Source organism: Alligator mississippiensis, chromosome 3 (assembly GCF_030867095.1).
Source record: "Alligator mississippiensis isolate rAllMis1 chromosome 3, rAllMis1, whole genome shotgun sequence".
NCBI lineage: Eukaryota > Metazoa > Chordata > Crocodylia > Alligatoridae > Alligator > Alligator mississippiensis.
The window spans coordinates 277515270-277537305 of record NC_081826.1 but is presented as its reverse complement, the minus strand read 5'-3'; the positions used below and the strand labels follow the sequence as shown (position 1 = coordinate 277537305).

The 22036-nt window shown below is 42.4% G+C and overlaps 1 protein-coding gene across 1 annotated transcript in view; it reads left to right on the top strand.

Annotated features, from left to right (window-relative positions):
- EGFLAM (EGF like, fibronectin type III and laminin G domains) overlaps positions 1–22036 on the top strand; it is a 130629-nt gene that overhangs the window by 78581 nt on the left and 30012 nt on the right. Inside the window, exons 10-15 of the mRNA XM_019496071.2 lie at positions 1780–1880; positions 2851–2951; positions 3965–4109; positions 8121–8310; positions 14015–14140; positions 15147–15390. Coding sequence (XP_019351616.1) covers positions 1780–1880; positions 2851–2951; positions 3965–4109; positions 8121–8310; positions 14015–14140; positions 15147–15390 — 907 coding nt within the window. The remainder of the gene's footprint in view (positions 1–1779; positions 1881–2850; positions 2952–3964; positions 4110–8120; positions 8311–14014; positions 14141–15146; positions 15391–22036) is intronic.

Sequence of the window (22036 nt, the reverse complement as noted above, 5' to 3'; positions counted from 1 at the left end):
AATTTTACCACCAGCACTTGGGTTGCACTATCAAATGTGAATTAAGAGCTCTCATGGGGGGTGGTACACTTTTCCCTGTTGAGCTCTCATGGGGAGCAGTACACTTTTCCCTGCTACTGTAACAGACTCATGCAGAACTGCCAGAAGCTGTGCAGATTGAAAGCACTCTGGTGGCTTCCCTGTGTCAGCTGCTGTCTGCTGGCAGAAGCTCTGGGATCAGAAGCAGCCTACTATAGACAAAGCCAAGACTTTGAGCCTCTTTCTCCTGAAACAGCACAAAAGAGTACTTTGTGTGCAACATTTGGCTGCAGATTTCTTATATAGGTGTCACTTCTGGAGTCATGGCACAGTGTGTTCCACGAGTTAGTTGATTATGTTTGCTTTTACTTTAGTAAATAGCAACAGTTCTTGGGGAAAGAGTTTATTTTGCAAAGCAACTGTTATGACATAGGAAGGAGCCTCTATAGATGTGATTTTTGCCCTTACTCCCTGAGCCTGCAACATTAAGCATTTCTCATTAACATTACATAATTATATAGAACTGGTGGGGCTGGATATGCTAATTGGAGTCTTGAATCAATACTTTTAACGGAGCATTTATTCCTTGGTTTCTACATCGGCACCATGCACTAATATTGCACAGAAGTGACCTCCTCTTTAGCTGTCAGCACAGCATATTAAATGGTGTGCTAAACAGCCTGGAGACGTGCATCTTCCTCTTTATTCTTGTCAGTCTTATAGTTCTCTTTGGAGGACCACTAATATAATCAAGCCTATTTATGGCCAATGCTTATTGTGATTGAGTTTTCATCAGTTAATTCATCTGTGCTTTATCCTTGCTCAGTTTTATGTGACAGCTCTGTTAGCCCCAGCCTAACATTTATTTTGTTTCTTTGTACTATGGCTATAAAACTTGTGTAATTCATGTAATTGCACCTATGTACAAATGGGAATGCAAAATCCACACAGAACACAAGTAATCAAGAAAAGTTGGACCCTCTATTCCTCCTTTCACATTAGCTTTATCACTGATACAAAGAATATTCTCTCTTCTGAGAGATTGTTGGGAAATCCTTCACGAACTCTAGGGGAAGAGATTTCAAGTGAGTTCTTTTCAGTCTTAGATCTGCCATCTTCTGGGTTGGCAAAAATGAGAGATGTCTGAGAGCTGATATACCAGCTGTCAACAAGCATTATAGGGTAGCCAGGATGTAGGAATGTCATGGCCATACCTTATCCTCTGAGCCCTCCCCTTATGTTAGTCAAAAGGACATGGTCATTTTCTAGGAGTTGTTATGCTAGTCTGAACCACCAAGAACTCTCTGTCTAGATGTATCAGCTTTCGAGCAGCTTTTCACTGCAAAGCTAACCCTAAACAGCCAGGGATCTGACCTGATTATATATTTCCAACATATGCTGTTATGTTTCTTGAAAAGGAAAAATGCCTTGTTCTTTTTGTGTTTAACATTTAATAAGAATTAAGACTAGCCAAATTCTGCGTCAGTAATCCCAGCAAAATTTGGAGGAAACTTTACTGAAGTCGCTGATGAGACTAGAGGCTTCCGAATCTGGTTAAGACTGTGCACCAGTCTTAACCAGGGAATTAGTTCTGAAAGGGAATTTGGAGGGGGAGAAGAAAGAACAGGTTAACTGATAATAGTTATCTCTAGAGGAGCTCTGTTTTGCATTTTCACCTGATGTTATCTAGTGCTATATGTGTATATTGATTTTATATTGGATAAAACTGCTAAACAACAAGCTCTTTTCTTTGTCTTCCAGATATTATCATCCAGTATCCTCAGTTCTCTGGCTATTCATACATCACCTTTGAACCACTGAAAAATTCCTATCAGACATTCCAAATTACCCTTGAATTCAGAGTAAGTTTAAGCAATCTCAGACTCAGAAGCCATCTTTAAATGTTATTTCTTTACACAGGTGGGAGAAATGCACAATGGAATGGTGAATTACTTCAATATTTTATGCTGCAAGATTGATATTGAAGTGGGTTTATCCACAGTCCTCTTAAAATATGGGTTCACATCCCACAAATAAAAACACATTTGATAAGCTCAACCAAGATTTTTCCCCCTCATATTGTTTGTCATCTGTGTTTAGTAAAGGTCCTGGAAATAAGTGTCGAGGAGCTGCAAATTAGTGGTGACTCTACCTTGAGAGAGTTTTGATTAAATAAGTGAACCTCAGCCTGAAATATGGCTGATTTTTTTTGTAAATTTCCATCAATTCAAAAATGTCTTGTATCATGCAAGCTACTTATGGACCTCTGATCTTCTCATTTCACAGAGGAATAGCAGTCTCTCTTGCTTTTACAAATTATGATAATCTGTAAAGATCAAAATGTTATTTGCTCCTTCTTCTACCATGTATAATATCATTATGGGTTGTTTTCTTTCACTGAAATAACACATACCAGCCAGTGATGGCAAGATCACTTATACCACTGGTATGATTTAGCAGTTCTTTTTCTATGTTCATTCATTTGTGCTATTTATTATAGACACACTGGTAGTGCCACCTATGTTAAGGTTGCCCAGTGCTTTCCATGAATAAATAAGAATGTGCATATCTGTTCCTTCATACTGTGATAGTTTAAATAGAAAAGATGGGTCAAAAGCTGAAGAATTCTCATAAAACTGATTTTTTGAAGTTACATCCATATGGGATTTGTAATTGAGACACCAGATTTTCAGTTTGCAAGTGAAAATTCTGTCTAGAAAATTTGTCCGTCTCTAAAACAGATGACTAGTTCCTGCACTATTGTCATTGCTGCATTTACTTTCTAGAAGTGAGGCTGAACTTTGTCTTTCCTTGTTGATACTATGATCACAGGCTGAAGCAGAGGACGGTTTGCTGCTGTATTGTGGAGAGAATGAACATGGACATGGTGATTTCATGTCACTGGCAATAATCCGGTCCAATGTTCACTTCAGGTAAGGTAACAAACTTTACTGCCCTTCCAAAGGTGAGATCTCTACTCCCACCTCCAACTCTTATGAGTAGAAGAAAGGAAAGGGGATCTGAAGGTCTTATAATTGCCTGACAGAAGTTTCCCCCAGCACAGTCAGTAAAAGTCAGGCAGCTCAGCCTATGGCTGAGGATTTCTTCACAAAAGAAGAATCTGCTAAGGATTTCTTCATAAAATGAACATTTGTTATAATTTATCAAGGGCAGAAAAGTCTGTGGGCCACAATGCTGTGTGAGTTTATGCTGTACTTAATGGCCTACAATTAGTTTCTTTACTTCACAATGAATATAACCTCAAGAACATGTATTAAAAAGGGAATCTAGCTGGGAGCACAATTTATTACTCTGCAGAGATCAAGGTTGGGACTGGGGGGGAGATGGAGGCACACTAAAGAGAAAAAAGGAAAGAGTCGCAGATTGCTGTGTTCCACATACAAGGATCATTTGAGATAATTTCTGGGGAAGATTGCTATAAAGATGTGGTAAAATAAAAGGGAATGATATATCTTGATCCTGTTTCTGTTCTCTTTCACATTCTGGACACATTCAGCTTTGTATGGGCTGCTATTGAGACCTCCTTGTCAATCATCTTTGAAAGATTTGAGTTTCCCAGTATTATTAATATAGTACTGGCTCTCACCAGAGAGCTAGGAAAATTCCCAAGAGAAATTACTGTGATTGCAGTAACTCAGATTCTAATACTCTGCATCTTGAAACCATTTCAAATAGTCTGCAGGCTTCACAATATACTCTGTATTGCCAGAGGATGCAAAATCTTCTCCATAGTAGGAGAAAACAGAATTTAAAAAGTTTAGAACTTTAAAAGATACTTTATCTTCACTAAAACAGACCAGATGTTGGTCATTTATCTAATTTTTATATAGCTTTTTAACATGAAAGGAGCAACAAAGAGGCTTTCAGAAGAGAAAAGACTCTTTTTAATGTGGAAAAAAGATTAGGTTATTTATTTCTCTTTCAGGTTCAATTGTGGCACTGGGGTTGCAGTCATCATGAGTGAAAACAAAATCAAATTAGGCAACTGGCACAGTGTCACTGTGTTCAGAGATGGACTGAATGGCTGGCTTAAGCTGGATGATGACACTCCAGTCACAGGTAAATCTCAGGTAAGTAATTCTGTACCTAGGGTTCAGCCATGGCTGTCTGTACATTTTGATGGCATTTGTTCCTGCCAGTGACAGCGTTATGAGAGAATAGTTTGAATTAAACATGTAAAAGTGTCATGTCTTCACCAGCAATGGGACATTTAAAGGGCCAAGAATCAATTTATACAAAGTTCTGCCAGAATGGTAGTCATATAATTCAACCAAGACAGAAAAATATCTATGCACTGAATATTTAAAGGGCCTTGACTATCTCATTGTATCATCCTATTGGTCAGCTACCTTCCTGCCAGCATCCCACATGTGTGCTTCTTATAGATGTCTCATTGGGGCAATTGCTGCTCTCTGCTATGTCTTTCCTGTCTAGGTTGCACAGATCCCAGCTCTGCTCCTGCTGCCTAGCTGGGAAATAGACTTTACACACAAACATAACCATCCAAGGGCCTCAAGGTCAATGGGGTAAAACACAGTAGTAGTTTAATAAAATAAAATAAAAATAAATTCATGTTAGTAGAAAGTACATGCATGGCATTATGAAAGAATATTAAAATATCTAGGAGTGGATTAAAAAGAAAATAATAGAAGGATGCAGTCAGGAGTATACTATGAGCAGTTGTCATGCAGCTAGGGATATAGGGTCAAATTCTGCCCTAACTAACACCACAATTATCTGGAGTGATGTCAACTGACACAGACAAGAAGTAGTATTACAAACCAAGATGTCTTGACCCTGTTCCTCTATGACATGGGAAACATAACAAAAGAAAAATTAAGGTAACTGGCAAGGACGGTTTAGCTATCTCATCTTTCTACTTCTACTCTTCCATGGCAGCCGCCACTAGGACACACCATAACATTCCATCATAATGGAGCCATTTTTGAGTCATTTCTGGATGTCATTCCTTGAGATATGGCATTTGGGGTGTATTTATAAGCTTTGAGAGTGGTATTTCATTACAAACCCCCCAGGGGTCTGTCTACAATTAAAAGGTTTTTTACTTTAGCTATGATGGAATAGATGCATTGAAAACTACTCCCTAGCATAGTGCTCTTATACCTGTAAAAAAATGTGTGTACTGGCATAATTTATTCCCACTTGGGTATTCTAAACTAAACTATATTGGTATAAAGCATGTTATACATGTAGAACTATACTTATACTATTAATTTTACCAGCATACCTATGTTAGCAAAAAATCACAGCCTTTGTCAACAGATTGGTAAGAATCTAGGACACCAGTCCTGGGCACTGCTTTAGTGGACTCAACAGTACCACCCCAACTGCTTGTCAGCCATGTTAGTTCTAGGACAATGTTGGGAGATAACATATTTCTAGACTCTCTGTCTTCCTGCTGAGACTGGCTGCATGGTGCCAAGTGGCATTCCCAGCAGCCATTCAAGCAGATGTTCTGCCATGGGCCATGGGAGTGCTCCCTCTCAGCCTTTGGTTAGTTTGGAACAGTACAAGGCTTAGGGAGTGACACCTTTCCTTGCCCTCTGGGCTACAATTGGCTGGCAAGGGGAGTGTGGAGGTGAGTGCTGTTCCCTACCACCCCACTTGATGCTCAGAATGAAGGTACGGGCAGGGGCCCTGGGAGCACAGGGTGAGGAAGAGAACACTGGGATCTACTGGGAGACAGGAACATGCAGACAGGGACTCCCTTCACCCCCATCCTCACTCTCCAGGGCTCCATAACATCTCTGCCCAGGGCACTGAAATTTCTAGTTATGCCTCTTATCACTACAGAGAAGAATTGGAATAGCGTACTGAGAGAAAAAATAGCCCTGAGGACTGAAGTACTAGAAATGGGATGAGATGTAATAATACAAAGTAGGTGCATCTACACAAGACGTTTACTGCACAGTTGACCAATTAACTGCACAGTAAACATTGCACGACTACACACGCCTCTGTTAGGCTGGAGTAAATAAATTTACTCTGCAGCAGGATACTATTGGTAAATACAAGTACTATCCTGCTGTAGAGTTAAAAACTCCACAGCAGCACATGTGTAGATGATGCCTCAGCTGGTTGGGGCACGAGGGTGCTTCAATGAGGGGGCTGTGTGTTGGCTAGCCTCACACTGAAGCACCCTTTATTCCCCATCCAGTCCCTCCACAACACGTTAAGCCAGGGAAGAGCAGCCCTGGGCTGGTAGGTGGACCCCCCCTGGTCCTCTGCCAGCCAGGGCTGCTCCAACATGGCTCAACATGCTGCACGTGAATAAACTCCGGGGCGCAATAAGCTGTGGAGTTTATCCATGCAAATTAACTGACTTGTAGACATTCATAGTGTGAAGTTATGTGAGTAATAGCAAGAATTTATGTTATGAATTAAAAGCTCATCAGTTGGAAACAGCCGAAGAGAAGGAGGAGCTCTGTGTCCTAATTCAAGAGTAGTCAACATTTTCTGGGCCATAATGACCAACCCCGAGTTGAAGGTTGGGGGTGAGCGCTAGGACCCTGCTGTCATCACTGCTTGTCTCCCTGACATCATGTGGAAAGCACCCATAGCCATTATTCATTCCCATGATGGCATGGGTAAAGGGCCTGCAGAAGACCCCCCTCCTCACCCACCAAATGCCACAAATGCTGCCGAAGCCCCATGTCTGCAGGCTGGATCTGGCCCATGGGCCATCAGTTGCCAACCCATGTTCTAATTGATGTAAGGTTGATTGTGGGCCATATCAATGTGATGGGGATATGAAAAAGGCAAATACAGTCTTACGATATATCAGTTGATGTATTTTTAGCAAATCCATTGAAGTGTTGTGCAAGGCACTAGTTAGACCAGGAGGTGCAGAAAGGACTAGTAGAATGACTAGGGAAATGGAAGGTCCATCCTACAAGAGGAGATGGAGGGTATGTGCACACTGTATGTTGTAGAGTGGCCTAGAAATGTTCAGGCTAGCTATAGTCACAGTAGCACAGTAGTACATGGGTGAATTTACTCAGCTTGTACAGTGCTACTTCAAGTATCTCAACACTGCCCTGAAGTATGCAGTGTAGATGTACCCTAAGATACTTTTCCTTCCTTAGCCTAGGAAAAAAAGGCAGAGAGGGAATATGATTGTTTTGTAGACATAGATTTGGACATAAATGCCAGGGAAGGGGGAGAACTATTTAAACTAGAAAAGAATATGCTGCACGAGAAGAACACATGGTTTATAAACTGGATATCAATAAATGTTGGCTGGGATTTAGAGCAAGAATTTAACTGTTTGAGAAGTGAGGTTCTGGAACAGCCTTCATGGAGTAAGAAGAGGAAAAAAAACCCTGACTAAGACGATTAGTTTATGGAAAAGGATTACATGATGTGACTGCCTGCAATTACAGGGGATTAGATTCAGTGACTCGGGAGATCCATTTCAGTCCTATATTCCTTGCTTACTTCCTATGTAGCATAGTTATACCAGTAGTATTTTCTAATGTAGACCAGACCTAAGATAATTTATCCCTGGCAAAAATAGGCATCCTTGCCCTGACTTTACTTATGCAATTTATACAATTGTTTAGGGTGTTTTTTTGTTGTTAATATTATTGAATACCAATGGTTTCCTCAGGCTTGTCCAAGACACGTATGTCAAAAGCCATCTGTGCCTCATGGAACTTACAGTGTAATAGGCAAACAAAGGAAGATAAGGCAGAAGGTAGGGCAGCGTGGCACCTTGGAGACTTACTGACAGATACAAAGGAAGGAACAGCTTTAAGGCAAAGGAAGCCTTGTGGTTCCACAGTCTAAAGAAACATAACATTCTTTTTACCTTCATGAATCCAAAATCTGAAGACAAGAAATAGATATAAAAAGTAATGTTTAGAATGATAATATTGTAGAAGGAGGGTTGGATGATGTGAAAGAACTCCCAGTGAACAGTCTATAATACCTCAAAGACTGTTCTTCATGGAGGAAAAAATATGTTATTACCTAGTATCACTTAATGAGATACCTTTATTAGCTTATGATATGCATCACATGTGGTTTTATGTGGTTCAACGGCTCTGTTTCCCTTCTAGGGCCAGTACAGTAAAATCACATTCCGGACTCCTTTCTATCTTGGTGGTGCTCCTAGTGCATATTGGTTGGTCAGAGCAGCAGGAACCAATCGTGGCTTTCAGGGCTGTGTTCAGTCACTCATTGTCAATGGGAGGATAATTGATATGAGACCCTGGCCACTAGGGAAGGCTCTAAGTGGTGCTGATGTAGGTAAGTGCAATGTTGTGAGGTTCTTTATCTATGTCAAACAAAAACAATAGGATTATTTTCTTCCAAGTGAACAATCAAAAGGCTGCATTCTGTTTATGAGTTGAGGTGGGAGGTCTGTGGGGTTTTTTGTACAGTATTTTTCTGAAGGCCTGTACACCATTTGAATGGGAATACTGGCACATAATACTGGCAAAATGTTCCTCATAGACATGAATATAGAAGCAAAGTGATGCTTTATATTGGTATACATAAGCTACTTTCCATGTCTGAAAGAAGCTGTACTGGTAAAAGGCCAGTGTTGTTGATGATATAACTCTTTTTACATTAACAGCTTCTTTTGTCACAGCTGTTTGTTGGGTTTGCATCTCTTCACACACCCAATTGATGCAGTTATGCCAGTAGAAATCTATAGTATAAACCTGACCTTTAAGTTTGCACTTCAAATACACATTGAAGATAATCCCTCAGAACTCAACAACAATGAACATTTTTGCCCAGAGATATCATTAGCACTTGCTGTAGGAAAAGTGGGGAAAATCAAATTTTTATCAGAATTCTTAACATAAAAAGAGTCTTCCTCTGCAAACCATGAAGGCCTCTTAAATGAGCTTTATTCTTGAAGACTGTGTTAGCTAATGTGTTTCTTTGCCAACAAACTTAACGTAGTCTTCCTCCTTTGGTTCTTAATGGGCTTGAAACTTGTTAGTGACTAAATTCTACCACTTTGTTTGGAAGAATTGCATTATTATCTGCATTATACAGATGAGGAAGTGGAGGCATGCATAATGTGTGTGTTGTTTATCCATATCGCATCTATCCTTTGGGAACTTCTGTTTAATAGGATTACAGTTTGAATAGGTTTGCTCAAGGGTGCACAGTAGGTCAGCAACAAGACAGGAAACCCCCCCCCTCTACTTCCTGACTCTCCATCCCATACTCCAGGTAGTCATCTTTGTTTTCTTCATAGTTTTATATTTGGAATTTAAAAAAATTATTAGTGTGAAACACATAAACAGTTGCTCTGTGTGGTCTAGATAAACTGGCCAGACTTCTGTGCAATATCAAAGCAGCTTGGGAAGCAGACGCTGAAAAGAATAAGATCGTGGAAGCAGAGAGAGTAATTTCACGATAGAGTGAGAACTTATGGAATTTATATATATATAGCTTAAAACCTTTCTAAAGTTTTCTGATCCCTAATCTATATTGTCTCTTGGGGCCCAGCTAGATTCATTCCCAGCCCTGAGCGTTCCACACACTGTTGCCTTAACAATCAACCTCAACTAAAATAAATACTGGATTTTGCCATGTGTGACTCAGAGCTGAACAACAGAACCATGATACATTCCACAGTTGTGGAGCTCGGTAGAACCTGTGCCATAAGGTGTTGCAAACAATATGGAAAATGGAGATACAAGTGGAGTTATAAAATCGTGGAGATTAAAAAGTGGAGATATAAATAACCTGGAAGTAGTTCCTCAAGTCTATTAGATTTGTTGCCTGCCAACCTTTTCTTTCTGTTCTGCTTGCACTCTGTATAAATCACTGATACCACATTCCAGAGAACATGGAAAAAAAGAGAAGAGAGACTGCCTGAAGTCTGAATTATTCCATCTGCCAGGTTTAAATATCTGGCACAGAGAACATTGTTGTATGTTTAATTATAGGGCCAAATCCTGTTAGATACAGAATTTGAACATCAAATGTACTTCAGAACTTGACTTTTAAACATAGTCCTTTGTTAAATTCAGGTGGCCACAGTTGTGATTAATACTGCATTGAATAAGGGAAAAAGCCATAATGGCTGCTTAATTTGGTTCCTTTTATTGAATCTGTATGTTCCAGGGTAATAAATAAATATTGATCTATCCAGTGATTACAATAGGAGGAGGTCACATGCTTTGAAATACAGATTTCATAGATATTAGGGTTGGAAGGGACCTCACAAGATCATCAGGTTCAGCCCCCGGCCCAAGGGGCAGGAAGTTGGCAGGGGTCAAATGATCCCAGCAAGATAGGCATCCAAGTGTTTGTTTTAAAGTATCCAGAGTAGGGGCTTGCACCACCACTGAGGGGAGTCTAGTCCAGGCCTGGTCCCTAGATATCTTTGTAATGAATTGATTTTTCTTTATGAAGTGTGTTAATTGAATTCTCCATACCTTTTTCTTTCCCTCTTGAGACCTCTCATTCACTCCTAAGATTTATCACCACTTCCTGATTATTCTGTAGTAGGACTTTGGGTTCCCAGCCAGGGATCAGGGCCTCCATGTGCCAAAAACTAGCAAAAAGACTCCTTCCCCAGTGAGCATAAACCTAAGAGTAGTGAGGGTTTGTGTAAATTATGGAGTAACTTGTTATTCTTAAATTGCACCATGAGGATTCTGTTAACTCCTGGCTGCTGTATGTGTGTATGTAACCGGGAAAGTGGGTTGTCTTCCTTGGAAGCATTGGATGTTGGCTGGAGCCAAAGTTGGGGGACTTGGACTGGGATGTGCTAGTGCTCCTGCTAGGACTTAAACCTGCAGGTTCCTGGCTAGAGGGTCTTGTCCGTCTGCTCAGGGTCAGGCTGATTCCCATACTTGGAGTCCGGAAGGAATTTTACCCCATGGTTAGATTGGTATGGACTATGGGGTTTTTGCCTTTCTCTGTAGTGGGGGTGGAGGGAGGGAGTCATGGCCCTTTTCTTTGGATCTCTTGAACATACCTTAACCTTTGCAGCAGCAGGATTTTAGCTTCCATGCTTTACTTGTGGCAGGTTAGGCTGTTATATCTACCAAATCGTGGCAGTAGTTCTCGGCACAGTGGCACCTTTAACCTCACTCTTTTTGCTGCTTGCATTCCCCACTCCCCAACCACTGAGTAGCCAAGAGGCAATTAATACTGCAGTTTTTGCCTCTCAGCCACTCAGTGGCAGGGGCAAGAGGGTATGCGCGCAACAAAATGCAAGATTAAAGGTGTTGCTACTCTGTGAACTTCCTCCATGATTTAGGTAGGTCCTTAGTTGTATCTTGTAATTGTGTGAGGATTGACTGTAATTTTGCTATGAGATTAGACAATGGATTTGTATAGGGTGGTTTGGATAGAGATGGTACCTCAGGCAGGGGGTTGGATGAGATGGCCTCTGATGGTTCCTTCCAGCTCTACTTTTCTATGTTTTTGATGAGTTACTAGTGGTTTTCCCTAAGCAATAAACTCATATAAGCTGACATGATTTGGGAATCCTAAGGAGAACTATACATTTTTGGTGAAATCTTAAGCCCACTGAAATCAGTGGAAGTTTTGTTATTCACCTGAATGGAGCCTGGATTTCACCACTGCTCTGAGAGAGATATCTTGGATGAACAACTTTGTCATTTATCTGCACAAATCACATGGAATGATTGCTGTGGAAGCACTACAGTGCTGAATTGCTTATATTGGCAGATGACCCTGCAAGCCATTAGAAAATTCAGCCTAAAGACTTACAAAATATATCATCTAGCAGTCAGAGAACCAGACTGGAAGTTGGTAATCCTGAGGTCTGTTCATGGCTTTGTCATGTACTGCTTGCCTCAGTTTCCCTGTCTATAAAATGTGGGTAGTGCTACTCATCTATGTGATGGTGTTGTTGTTAATTTTAAGTGGTACAGAAGCCTAAAACATAGGTGCTATATATGTGCAGTGTGTCATTTAGAAATCTTTAAAATGGGGTATACATTTTCATATGAAAAATGGTACAGCAGGATCCCCGGTCCCCTCTTACCCATCTTCTCTGTGGTCACCAAAATTGTATTTTATTTATTTGTGCATTTATTTATTTAATTTCATTTATATGCCACCCTTCCCAACAAAGGCTTAGGATGGTTTACAGTGAGAAAACAGAATAAATTAAAAATAGAAGAGTGATAGGAAGACCAAAACAGCTAAAAAGGGAACTAGAATATCAAAATAAAATGGAGACCCCATAAACAACATCTCAACCTTGTTTTGTTTGACAACTGCCTGTGTCCAAATAGGAAGGTCTTACTGGGCTTCCGAAACTTGTGAGAAAGGAAGGTGTGTGGAAGGCATTGCAAGTATGTCTGTTTTCATGTCTGGCTGGCAGAGGAGTTATTTAACAGGATAGTTGTCTCTTTCCACATAGAAATAGTATATCTCCTGCCCCTGAAGAGATGTGCTAGCCTAACATTAGCTTGAGGCTCTTTAGTTAGGTCTCTGGTGCTGTCTGCTGTGCATAGTGTAATCAGACCATGATTTGTTCTGCTAAAAAGTAGGCCTGACAGAACACTTATAAACATACAGGAGGAAACAAGTCTATACTGACAGGAGGACGGATAAAACTTAATAGATTTTTTCCGTTTCTGGCTTCTTTGTGGCTTTGTGCCCAAAAGGTTGTATTTCAAGTTGTGTAGTATAGTAGTGGTCTTGTTCTTGAAACAGGACAACACAGTTCATTAACCCTTGTTGAAATGAGTGGATGAATGGAGGTTGATGATGTATGGAAAACTCTACAGAAGTTCTTTGGCTGCAGTTCTCAGCACGCTGATTATAGATAGGAAATGAAACTTTACAGTTTGAGCTGTTGGGACCACAGTTGAGGTCTGCAGGGCCCCCCGAGTCAATCTTTCCACATGGTATGCTCACTCTTTTCTCATCAATAATAATAGATATGCCAAACTTATGCCAGTCACCCCAGGTAGCAAGGCTGTTTCCTGATTTTCACTTTTGATTCTGCTTCCCACTCAGATCCACGTTTCTGTATTTGAACGATCTTACGTGATTCATTCTGACACTGCTCACCGAGAGCCCTGGGGTCTCTCCTTATATACATCCCATCTTGGAGAGTATGTTTGAAGGCACCCAAACATGAAATGTTTTACTGAGCACTTTAGGTATTCAAAGCACTGCAGAAGCATTATCAATTTGTTCATAGTCACCCACAGCTAATATGTTGGTCTGGGCCTCATCAGTTCATGTTTACAGTGAATTTGTCTAGACTACAGGGGGCATGATTTAAATACAATTCACAATTTAAATACTATAAAGAAAAAGAAAATCTAGGTAAAGTGATAGTTCATCGAATATGTATTTTTAGTATTGGACACTTATTTAATAATATTAAAGGTTATCTGTAAGAAGGAAATAAGGAAATCCATCCCTCTTTCAGCTTCAGTACTGTTACCTCAGGGCATCTTCCTGCTCCTTACATGGTGGAAATGGTGATTAGAAAGTCCATATGCTGTAATATGGATCCCCTGCAGTGCAGACAGAACAGTTAACAACTACATACCAATTAATAAGATTAGAGCTGCTGCTTAGCACCTTCAGTGCTTAGCATACTTAGCACAAACTTTGAATGAACAAAGAAGCACTTAAGATAATTGAAGTTAAACAAATCAGGCTGCTTATAATGTAAACAATCTGGTGACATTTGGGGATTTTGAAATAAGCATTGTGAAGGGAGGAAAATCCTAGAGTCTGGTGAAAGCTCAAACTGTAAGAATGTTTCCTGGTTGTATTTTTCACCATTTTTATTTTTTATTTTCTGTGCCACTAAGTGTTGGAATTGGACAACTTTGCTTAAAATGTGCTTCCTGTTATGCAGTGTTGGAAGAGAGTTCAGTTTAATGGGAAGCAAATTGCATTTGTCATAATAGTGAATGAGTAGTGAAATAAATTCTCTTGGGTTGGCTTGTATGATAAATCAATGTTTTGGTTCTGCATTTAGGTGAATGCAGCAGTGGAATTTGCGATGAAGCTTCCTGTATCAATAGTGGCACGTGCACAGCAAGTAAAGCTGATTCATACATGTGCCTTTGCCCACTTGGATTTAAAGGCCGTCATTGTGAAGAAGGTGAGAGGACGCTAAATCACTTTTATTCCTGACTACAAATTATTTGATGTTTGGTACATTTTCTCAGTTGAATAAATGGTCCTGGATGTTACATACGTCAGTCAGGGAACAGCCCTGTACTCCTGAAAGTACATGTATGTCATAATCCACATAATGCCTTCTGATCAGAAGGTAATGAATGCCATGTGTGTATGTGTTATGTTTTGTATTAGTATATTGCAGTCTAGATTGTGCCTGGACCTCACACTGGGGAGTGGGTAACACTCCACACTCCCTTGGATGCCTGCACAGGAGCACTTCAGGGCCCCTCCCAGTTCATGCTCCCTGCCATGCTAGCCACTCTGAAGGGGGAGGGAAAGAAAACATTATGTCTAGGAGTGGCAAGTGGCATTATGGCTAAGGGTTTGATGCAGCCTTGATTAGGCCAAGATACTGCATCAAAACAGGTGCAGCCCAGGCATTTACATACTAAGCTTCAATAGCAATTAGGTTGAATTAGCTGCACTTGTTCAATGTGGGACGTTGATCTTGGTTGTCTGCAAGGTCTGGATTTCATGTGGCACAAAAGGCTGTGATGCATATTAAATCGGTAATCTGTTTTTAGACACAGTCTCCAGGAGAGATGATGCTTCCTGCAGCTTTTCTTGAGAAAGCTGTAGCTTTAGTCTTTAACAGAGGGCTGTAGCTGTAGCCCTTAATGGAGACCTGCACCATGAATGTACAAATCCAACTCTGCTGTTTGACTGACTCTTATTCCCTTGAGCAGTGTAAAAAGATCACTTTTTTTCTTTGTTATCAAGACAAGGCCTCCTGCTCTCTAATTTACGTTTTATATCATAACACACTATAAAATATGTAATAATTGTCCAATACAAATCTTTGGAAGAAAGAAATAGAACAAAGAGAACTGTATAAAATTGGTTAGTGAGACGAGTCCATAAAACATGATGTCTTCAAATGACGTCAAGTGCCTCAAATGACGTCCTTCTGTATTCTGGATTTTCAGCATTTGCTTTGGTCATACCTCAATTCAACATGTCTTTGAGGTCATTCGCTACCACACCCTGGCCATTGGAGCCACAGAACTATCTTTCCTTCATGGAGTTTGAGATGATGTTTCGCCCTGATTCAGAGAATGGTGTCCTTTTGTACAGCTATGACACTGACAGCAAGGACTTCCTGTCCATTAACATGGTGGCTGGCTACGTGGAGTTCAGATTTGACTGTGGTTCAGGAACAGCTGTTATCAGGTAAATATGATTTGTAGTACTTCCCTTCCAGCAGTATCACGAGAAAAATGTAAGCAAGGAAGAGCCAATACAAGAGATAGTATTGACTCCTAGCAATATCCAGAGATGGCTAATTCTTCTAAGGAAAGCATTAAAGCTCTAACTGTGGAACACAATTCCATAGGAGAGTTTTTTTCTCTACCTTTTAGTTTATATCCAAAGGCATGGCTTTTGAGAAACGTTATTTCCATGTTACCGTGTAACTGCTGTTTTTATTCACACAGAGGTAACATTTTAAAAAATAGCCCTTTGCATCAATAATATTATATCACAGGAAATTAAAGAATAACACACAAGGAAACTGGAGCTATTTTACCACTGTAAGCTTAACGAATAGCCCAGTATGGAAAATAATACAAATAAAGATGTACGTAATGTATAGTAATATATGTGGGCTTTATGTATTGTTTGTTTCCTATAAGTTTAGGCTAATGTGGTTACACCAAAACTAGGAGTTCTGAAATAAACTAAAGGTGAAATTGCAGAATTACTGGCAATAATATGTAACCTATAGTTATAAACTGCCTCTATGCCAGATGACTGGCAGGTTGACAACATAACACTCATCTTCAAAAAGGGCTCTAGAGGTGATCCTGGGAACTACAGACCAGTGAGTCTCACTTTGACCCCTGGGAAGTTGGTGAAAACAATAAAGAATAAAATCAGCAGTCATGTGGACAAATATGATCTTCTGGGGAGGAGTGAACGTGGTTTTTATGAAGAGAAATCCTGCCTCACCAATCTGGAGTTATCTGAGGGTATTAACAAGCATGTGGACAAGGGGGATCTAGTTGACAATATATTTACACTTTCCAAAAGCACTTGACAATGTCCCTCATCTAAGGCTTTAAAAGAAAAAAACCTGTGTTGCCACAGGATTGGAGGGAAAGTTCTTTTGTGGATTGAGAGCTGATTAAAAGATAGGAAGCAAGGGGTAGAGAGCTAAATGGTGACTTCTCAGGATGGTTAGAAGTCAGAAGTGGGGTCCTGCAGGGATCTGTGCTGGGCTTTATTTTGTTCAACACTTTCATCAGTAACCTGGAGATGGGTGTGCACAGTGAAATCTCCCAAGTTTCCAGATGATACAAAGTTTTTATGGGTAACCAATTCCTAAGCCGATGGAGGGGAGCTGCAGAAAAATCCTACCAAGCTAAGTGAGTGGGCAAAAAATGTCCCACGAATTTCAGTGTCAACAAGTGCAAGGTAATACATCTGGGAAAAAATAACCTCAACTATATGTACACAATGCTGGGTTCTGAACTATGTCTGATGACTCAGGAAAGAGACCTTGCAATCATTGTAGATAGTTCTATAAAATATCAGCTCATGAACGACATGTGCCCCCAGAGGCTGGGGGCAGGGGGCACAGCGACTACCCGCAGGTGGTGGTGTCAGCGGTGGGGGCATGGTGGTGGTGAGCAGGGAGCTCCCACAGGCAGCTGCAGTGGTGGAGGGGGGAAGGGAATGGGGAGCGTCAACCAGTGGTCGGTGGCAAGTGGTGATTGGGGTCAGCTCACAGATACTGTCGGTGGTGGGGGAGGGGGGGGTGGCAAGTGGCGACCGCCCACAGGCACTGCCAGCAGCGTCTGTGGTACTTTTTGCAGGGGGTGCACCACCAATCTCAGGGGGTGCACGTGCACCTGTGTGTACCCCCTGTGCGTCACCAGTGCATCAGCTCAATGTGCAGCGGTGACCACAAAAGCCAATAAAATGTTACCCCTTACTGAATGGAGGAAGCAACCTAGTGACAGATGATGTAGAAAAGGCTGAAGTACTCAATGCCTTTTTTATCTCAGTCTTCACAGGCAAGGTCAGTTCCCAGACTACTGCACTTGGCAGCACTGTCTGGAGAGGAGGTATGCAGCCAACAGTGGTGAAAGAACAGGTTAGGGACTATTTAGAGAAGCTGGATATGTACAAGTCTATGGGGCCAGATGCAATGCACCCAAGGGTGCTGAAGGAATTGGTTGATGTGATTGCAGAACCACTGGCCATCATCTGTGAAAACTCATGGTGATCGGGAGAGGTCCTGGATTATTGGAAAAGGGCAAACATAGTGCCCATCTTAGAAAGGGAATGAAGAGGATCCAGGGAACTACAGACCAGTCAGCTTCACCTCAGTCCCTGGAAAAATCATGGAGCGGGTCCTCAAGGAATCCATTTCTAAGCACTTGGAGGAGAAGGAGATTAGGAATAGTTATCATGGATTTACCAAGGGCAAGTCATGCCTGACCAACATGATTGCCTTCTACGATGAGATGACTGGCTCTGTGAATGTGGGAAGAGCAGCGGATGTGACATACTTTGACTTTAGCAAGGTTTTTGATATGGTCTCCCACAACATTATTGCAAGCAAGCTAAGGCAGTATGGGTTGGATGAATGGACTGTAAGGTGGATAGAAAACTGGCTGGATCATTGGGCTCACAGGATAGTAATCAATGACTCGATGTCTAGTTGGCAGCCGGTATCAAGTGGAGTCTCCAGAGGTCAATTCTGGGACTGGTTTTGTTTAATATCTTCATTAATGATCTAAAAGATGGGATGGAGTGCACCCTCAGCACATATGCGGATGACACCAAGCTGCAGGGAGTAGTAGATATGCTGGAGCATAGGGCTGGAATTCTGAAAGACCTAGGCAAACTAGAGGATTAGACCAAAGGAAATCTTATGAAGTTCAATAAAGACAAGTGCAAAGTCCTGCACTTTGGATGGAACAATTCCATGCACTGGTATAAACTAGGAACTGACTGGCTAAGCAGCAGCTCTACAGAAAAGGACCTGGGGACTACAGTGGACAATAATCAGACTATGAGCGAACAGCGTGCCCTTGTTGCAAAAAAGGCTAACAGCACACTAGGCTGCATTGGTAAGTGTTTCCAGCAGATCAAGGGAAGTGATTATTCTCTTCTATTTGGAACTGGTGAGGCCACATCTGGAGTACTGTGTCCACTTTTGGACCTCCCGCTACAAAAAGGATTGGACCTCCCACTACAAAAAGGATTGGACAAATTGGACAGAGTCCAGCAGAGGGCCATGAAAATGTTTAGAGGGCTAGGGAGCATGATTTATGGGAAGCTGAGTGACTTTAATCTGAAGAAGATAAGACCGAAGGGGATTTTTAAAATGGCCTTTACCTATCTGAAGGGTGCTTCCAGAGAGGATGGAGCTAGACTGTTCTCACTGGTGGCAAATGACAAAACAATGAGCAATGGTCTCAAGTTGCAGCAAGGAAGTTGAGGTTAGATATTAGGAAAATCTTTCTCATAAGGGAAAATCTTTCTCCACCCAGAGAGGTTGTAGAATCCCCATCCATGGAGGTTTTTAAGACTCAGGTAGACAAAGCCTTGGCTGGGATGATGTAGAATCATAGATGTAGGGTCGGAAGGGACCTTGTAGATCTTCAGGTGTGACCCCTTGCCTGGGCAGGAAGAAAACTGGGCTCAAATGACCCCAGCCAGGTAGGCCTCAAACCACTTCTTAAAGACCTCCAGGGTAGGAGCGAGCACCACTTCCCTTGGAAGTCGGTTCCAGATCCTAGCCGCCCTGACTGTGAAGTAGTTCCTACGGATGTCTAATCTATACCTACTCTCCAGCAACTTGTGGCCGTTATTCCTTGTCATCCCTGGGGGCGCTAGGGGAAACAAGGTCTCCCCCAAACCCTTCTGGTCCCCCCTAGTGAGTTTATAGACAGTTACCAGGTCCCCCCTCAGCCTTCTCTTGTGAAGGCTGAACAGGTTCAGGTCCCGTAGCCTCTCATTGTAGGGTCTGCCCTGCCATCCCTGGATCATGCGGGTGGCCTTCCTCTGGACCCTCTCAATGTTGTCCACATCCCTCTTGAAGTGGGGTGCCCAGAACTGGACACAGTACTCCAGCTGCGCCCTGACCAGTGTCACGTAGAGGGGGAGGATCACCTCCTTGGACCTACTTGAGATGCACCTGTGGATGCATGATAAGGTCCGGTTAGCCCTGCCGACAGTGACCTCGCATTGTCGGCCCATGTTCATCTTGGAGTCAATGATGACTCCAAGATCCCTTTCTGCCTCCATGCTCTCAAGAAGGGAGTTTCCCATCTTATAAGTGTGCTGCTGGTTACTACTGCCCAAGTGCAGCACCCTGCACTTGTCCGTACTGAAACACATCCTGTTTTTGTTAGCCCACCCTTGCAACCTATCCAGGTCTTTCTGGAGTCTTTCCCTCCCTGCTAACGTGCCCACCACACCCCACATTTTGGTGTCATCAGCGAATTTGAACAGGTTGCTTTTCACCCCGTTGTCCAAATCGCTGAGGAAGAAATTGAACAGTGTGGGCCCAAGGACCGAGCCCTGGGGGACTCCGCTGCCCACTTTCCCCCAGGTCGAATATGACCCATCCACCACCACCCTCTGAGTACAACCCTTCAGCCAATTTGCAATTCATCTGACCGTGTAGGCATCAATGCCACAGTCACCTAGTTCTTTAATAAGGATGGGGTGGTCGACAGTGTCAAAGGCCTTGCTGAAGTCCAGAAAGACTACATCCACGGCAACACCTGCATCCAATGCTTTTGTGACCTGATCGTAAAAGGCAATCAGGTTGGTCTGACATGACATATAGTCGGGGGTGGTTCTGCTTTGAGCAAGGGGTTGGACTAGATGACCTGCTGAGGTCCCTTTGAACCCAAATTTTCTATGTTGGGCATCATTAACAAGTGAGAACATCATCATGCTGTTATACAAATCCATGGTGCATCCACATCTTGAATACTGTGTGCAGTTCTGGTCCCCACATCTCAAAAAGTATGTAGTAGAATTAGAAAAGATACAGAGAAAGGCAGCCAAAATGATCAGGGGCCTAAAGCAGCTGCAATACCAGGAAAGTCTAAAAAGGCTGGGACTCGTCAGTCTGGAAAGGACAAGGTTTAGGGGGATATATAGTAGAGGTCTATAAAGTCATAAAGGGTGTGGATGAATTGAATAAGGAACTGTTGTTCACCAAGTCCCAGAATGCTGGAAGTAGGGGACACCCACTGGAATTAGTAGGTGACTGGTTTAAAACTAATTGTATCACAGTGCTTAGGGTCAGAAGGAACCTAAACAGATCATCAGGTCCGACCTCCTTCCCCAGGCAGGAACGGGTGCCGTGATCATATCACTCCAGCCAAATATCTGTCCAGCCTCCTCCTGAAGACCCCCCCAAGGTAGGAGACAGTACCACCTCCCTTGGGAGCCCATTCCAGAGCCTGGCAGCCCTAACTATAAAGTAATGTCTCCTGATGTGCAGCCTGAACCTTCTCTCTAACAATTCGTGGCCGTTATTCCTAGTAACCCTAGGTGGTGCCCGGGGGAACAGGGCCTCCCCCAATTCCCGCTGGTCCCCCCTGGTGAGTTTGTGAACGACTACCAGATCCCCTTTCAGCCTTTTCTTGTGGAGGCGGAATAGGTTCAGGCCCTTTAGCATCTCCTTGTAGGGCCTGCCCCGCTGCCCCTGACCATGCGAATGGTCCTCCTCTGGACTCTCTCAATGCTAGCAACATCCCTCTTGAAGTGCAGCGCCCAGAACTGATTGCAATACTCAAACTGTGGCCTGACCAATGCCGCATAGAGCAGAAGGATCACCTCCCTAGGCCTGCTTGTGATGCATCTGTAGATGCGCAACAAGGTGCAGTTAGCCTTACTGACCACTTCCTCGCATTGGCGGCTCATGTTCATCCTGGAGTCAACAATGACTCCAAGATCCCTTTCTTCTGAACAAGAAGAGTGTTCCCCAGCCTACAGGTGTGTTGCTGGTTCCTTCTCCCTAGATGCAGCACCTTGCACTTGTCTGCATTGAATCCATCCTATTCTCATCTGCCCACCTCTGTAATTTGTCTAGATCTAGCTGGATTCTGTCCCTCCCCTCCAGCGTGCCCACCTTGCCCCACAACTTGGTATCATCAGCAAATTTGCACAGCGTACATTCCACACCCACATCCAGATCGCTGATAAAGATGTTGAGCAGTACAGGCCCCAGGACAAAGCCCTGGGGGACTCCACTGCCCACATCCCTCCAGGTTGAAAACGACCTGTCTACCACCACTCTCTGGGTGTGACCATCTAGCCAATTTGCCACCCATCTGACTGTGTAGGCATCAATGCCACAGTCACCAAGTTTTTTTAAGAGAATGTGGTGGGAAACCGTGTCAAAGGCCTTCTTAAAGTCCAGGAAGATGACGTCCATCCCAAAACTCTCGTCCAGGGACTTTGTGACCTGATCATAAATAATAAGAGCAAGTACTTTTTTATGCAACATGTAGTTAATTTGTGCAATTCCTGTGGAAGAGGCAGATAGCATAGCTAAATTAAAAAAGGGACTAGATAAATTCATGGATGTTAGCTATTGAAGAGGATTCTTGGAGACGTTTCTTTTGGCATCGCTAACCCAATAAATTGTGGATACCTGGGAAGGTGTTGAATAAGGGATAAATCATTCTAGAGCAAGGGTAGGCAACATTTTTGGTTGGAGTGCCAAATAAAATGCATTGTCTACCTTATAACGTGCGAGAGTGCCGGCATGCCAAAAAACCAAAACCAGGGTGGAAGGTACATGGCAGGTACATGGATGTACTGCATATTAATATAGTAAATAATC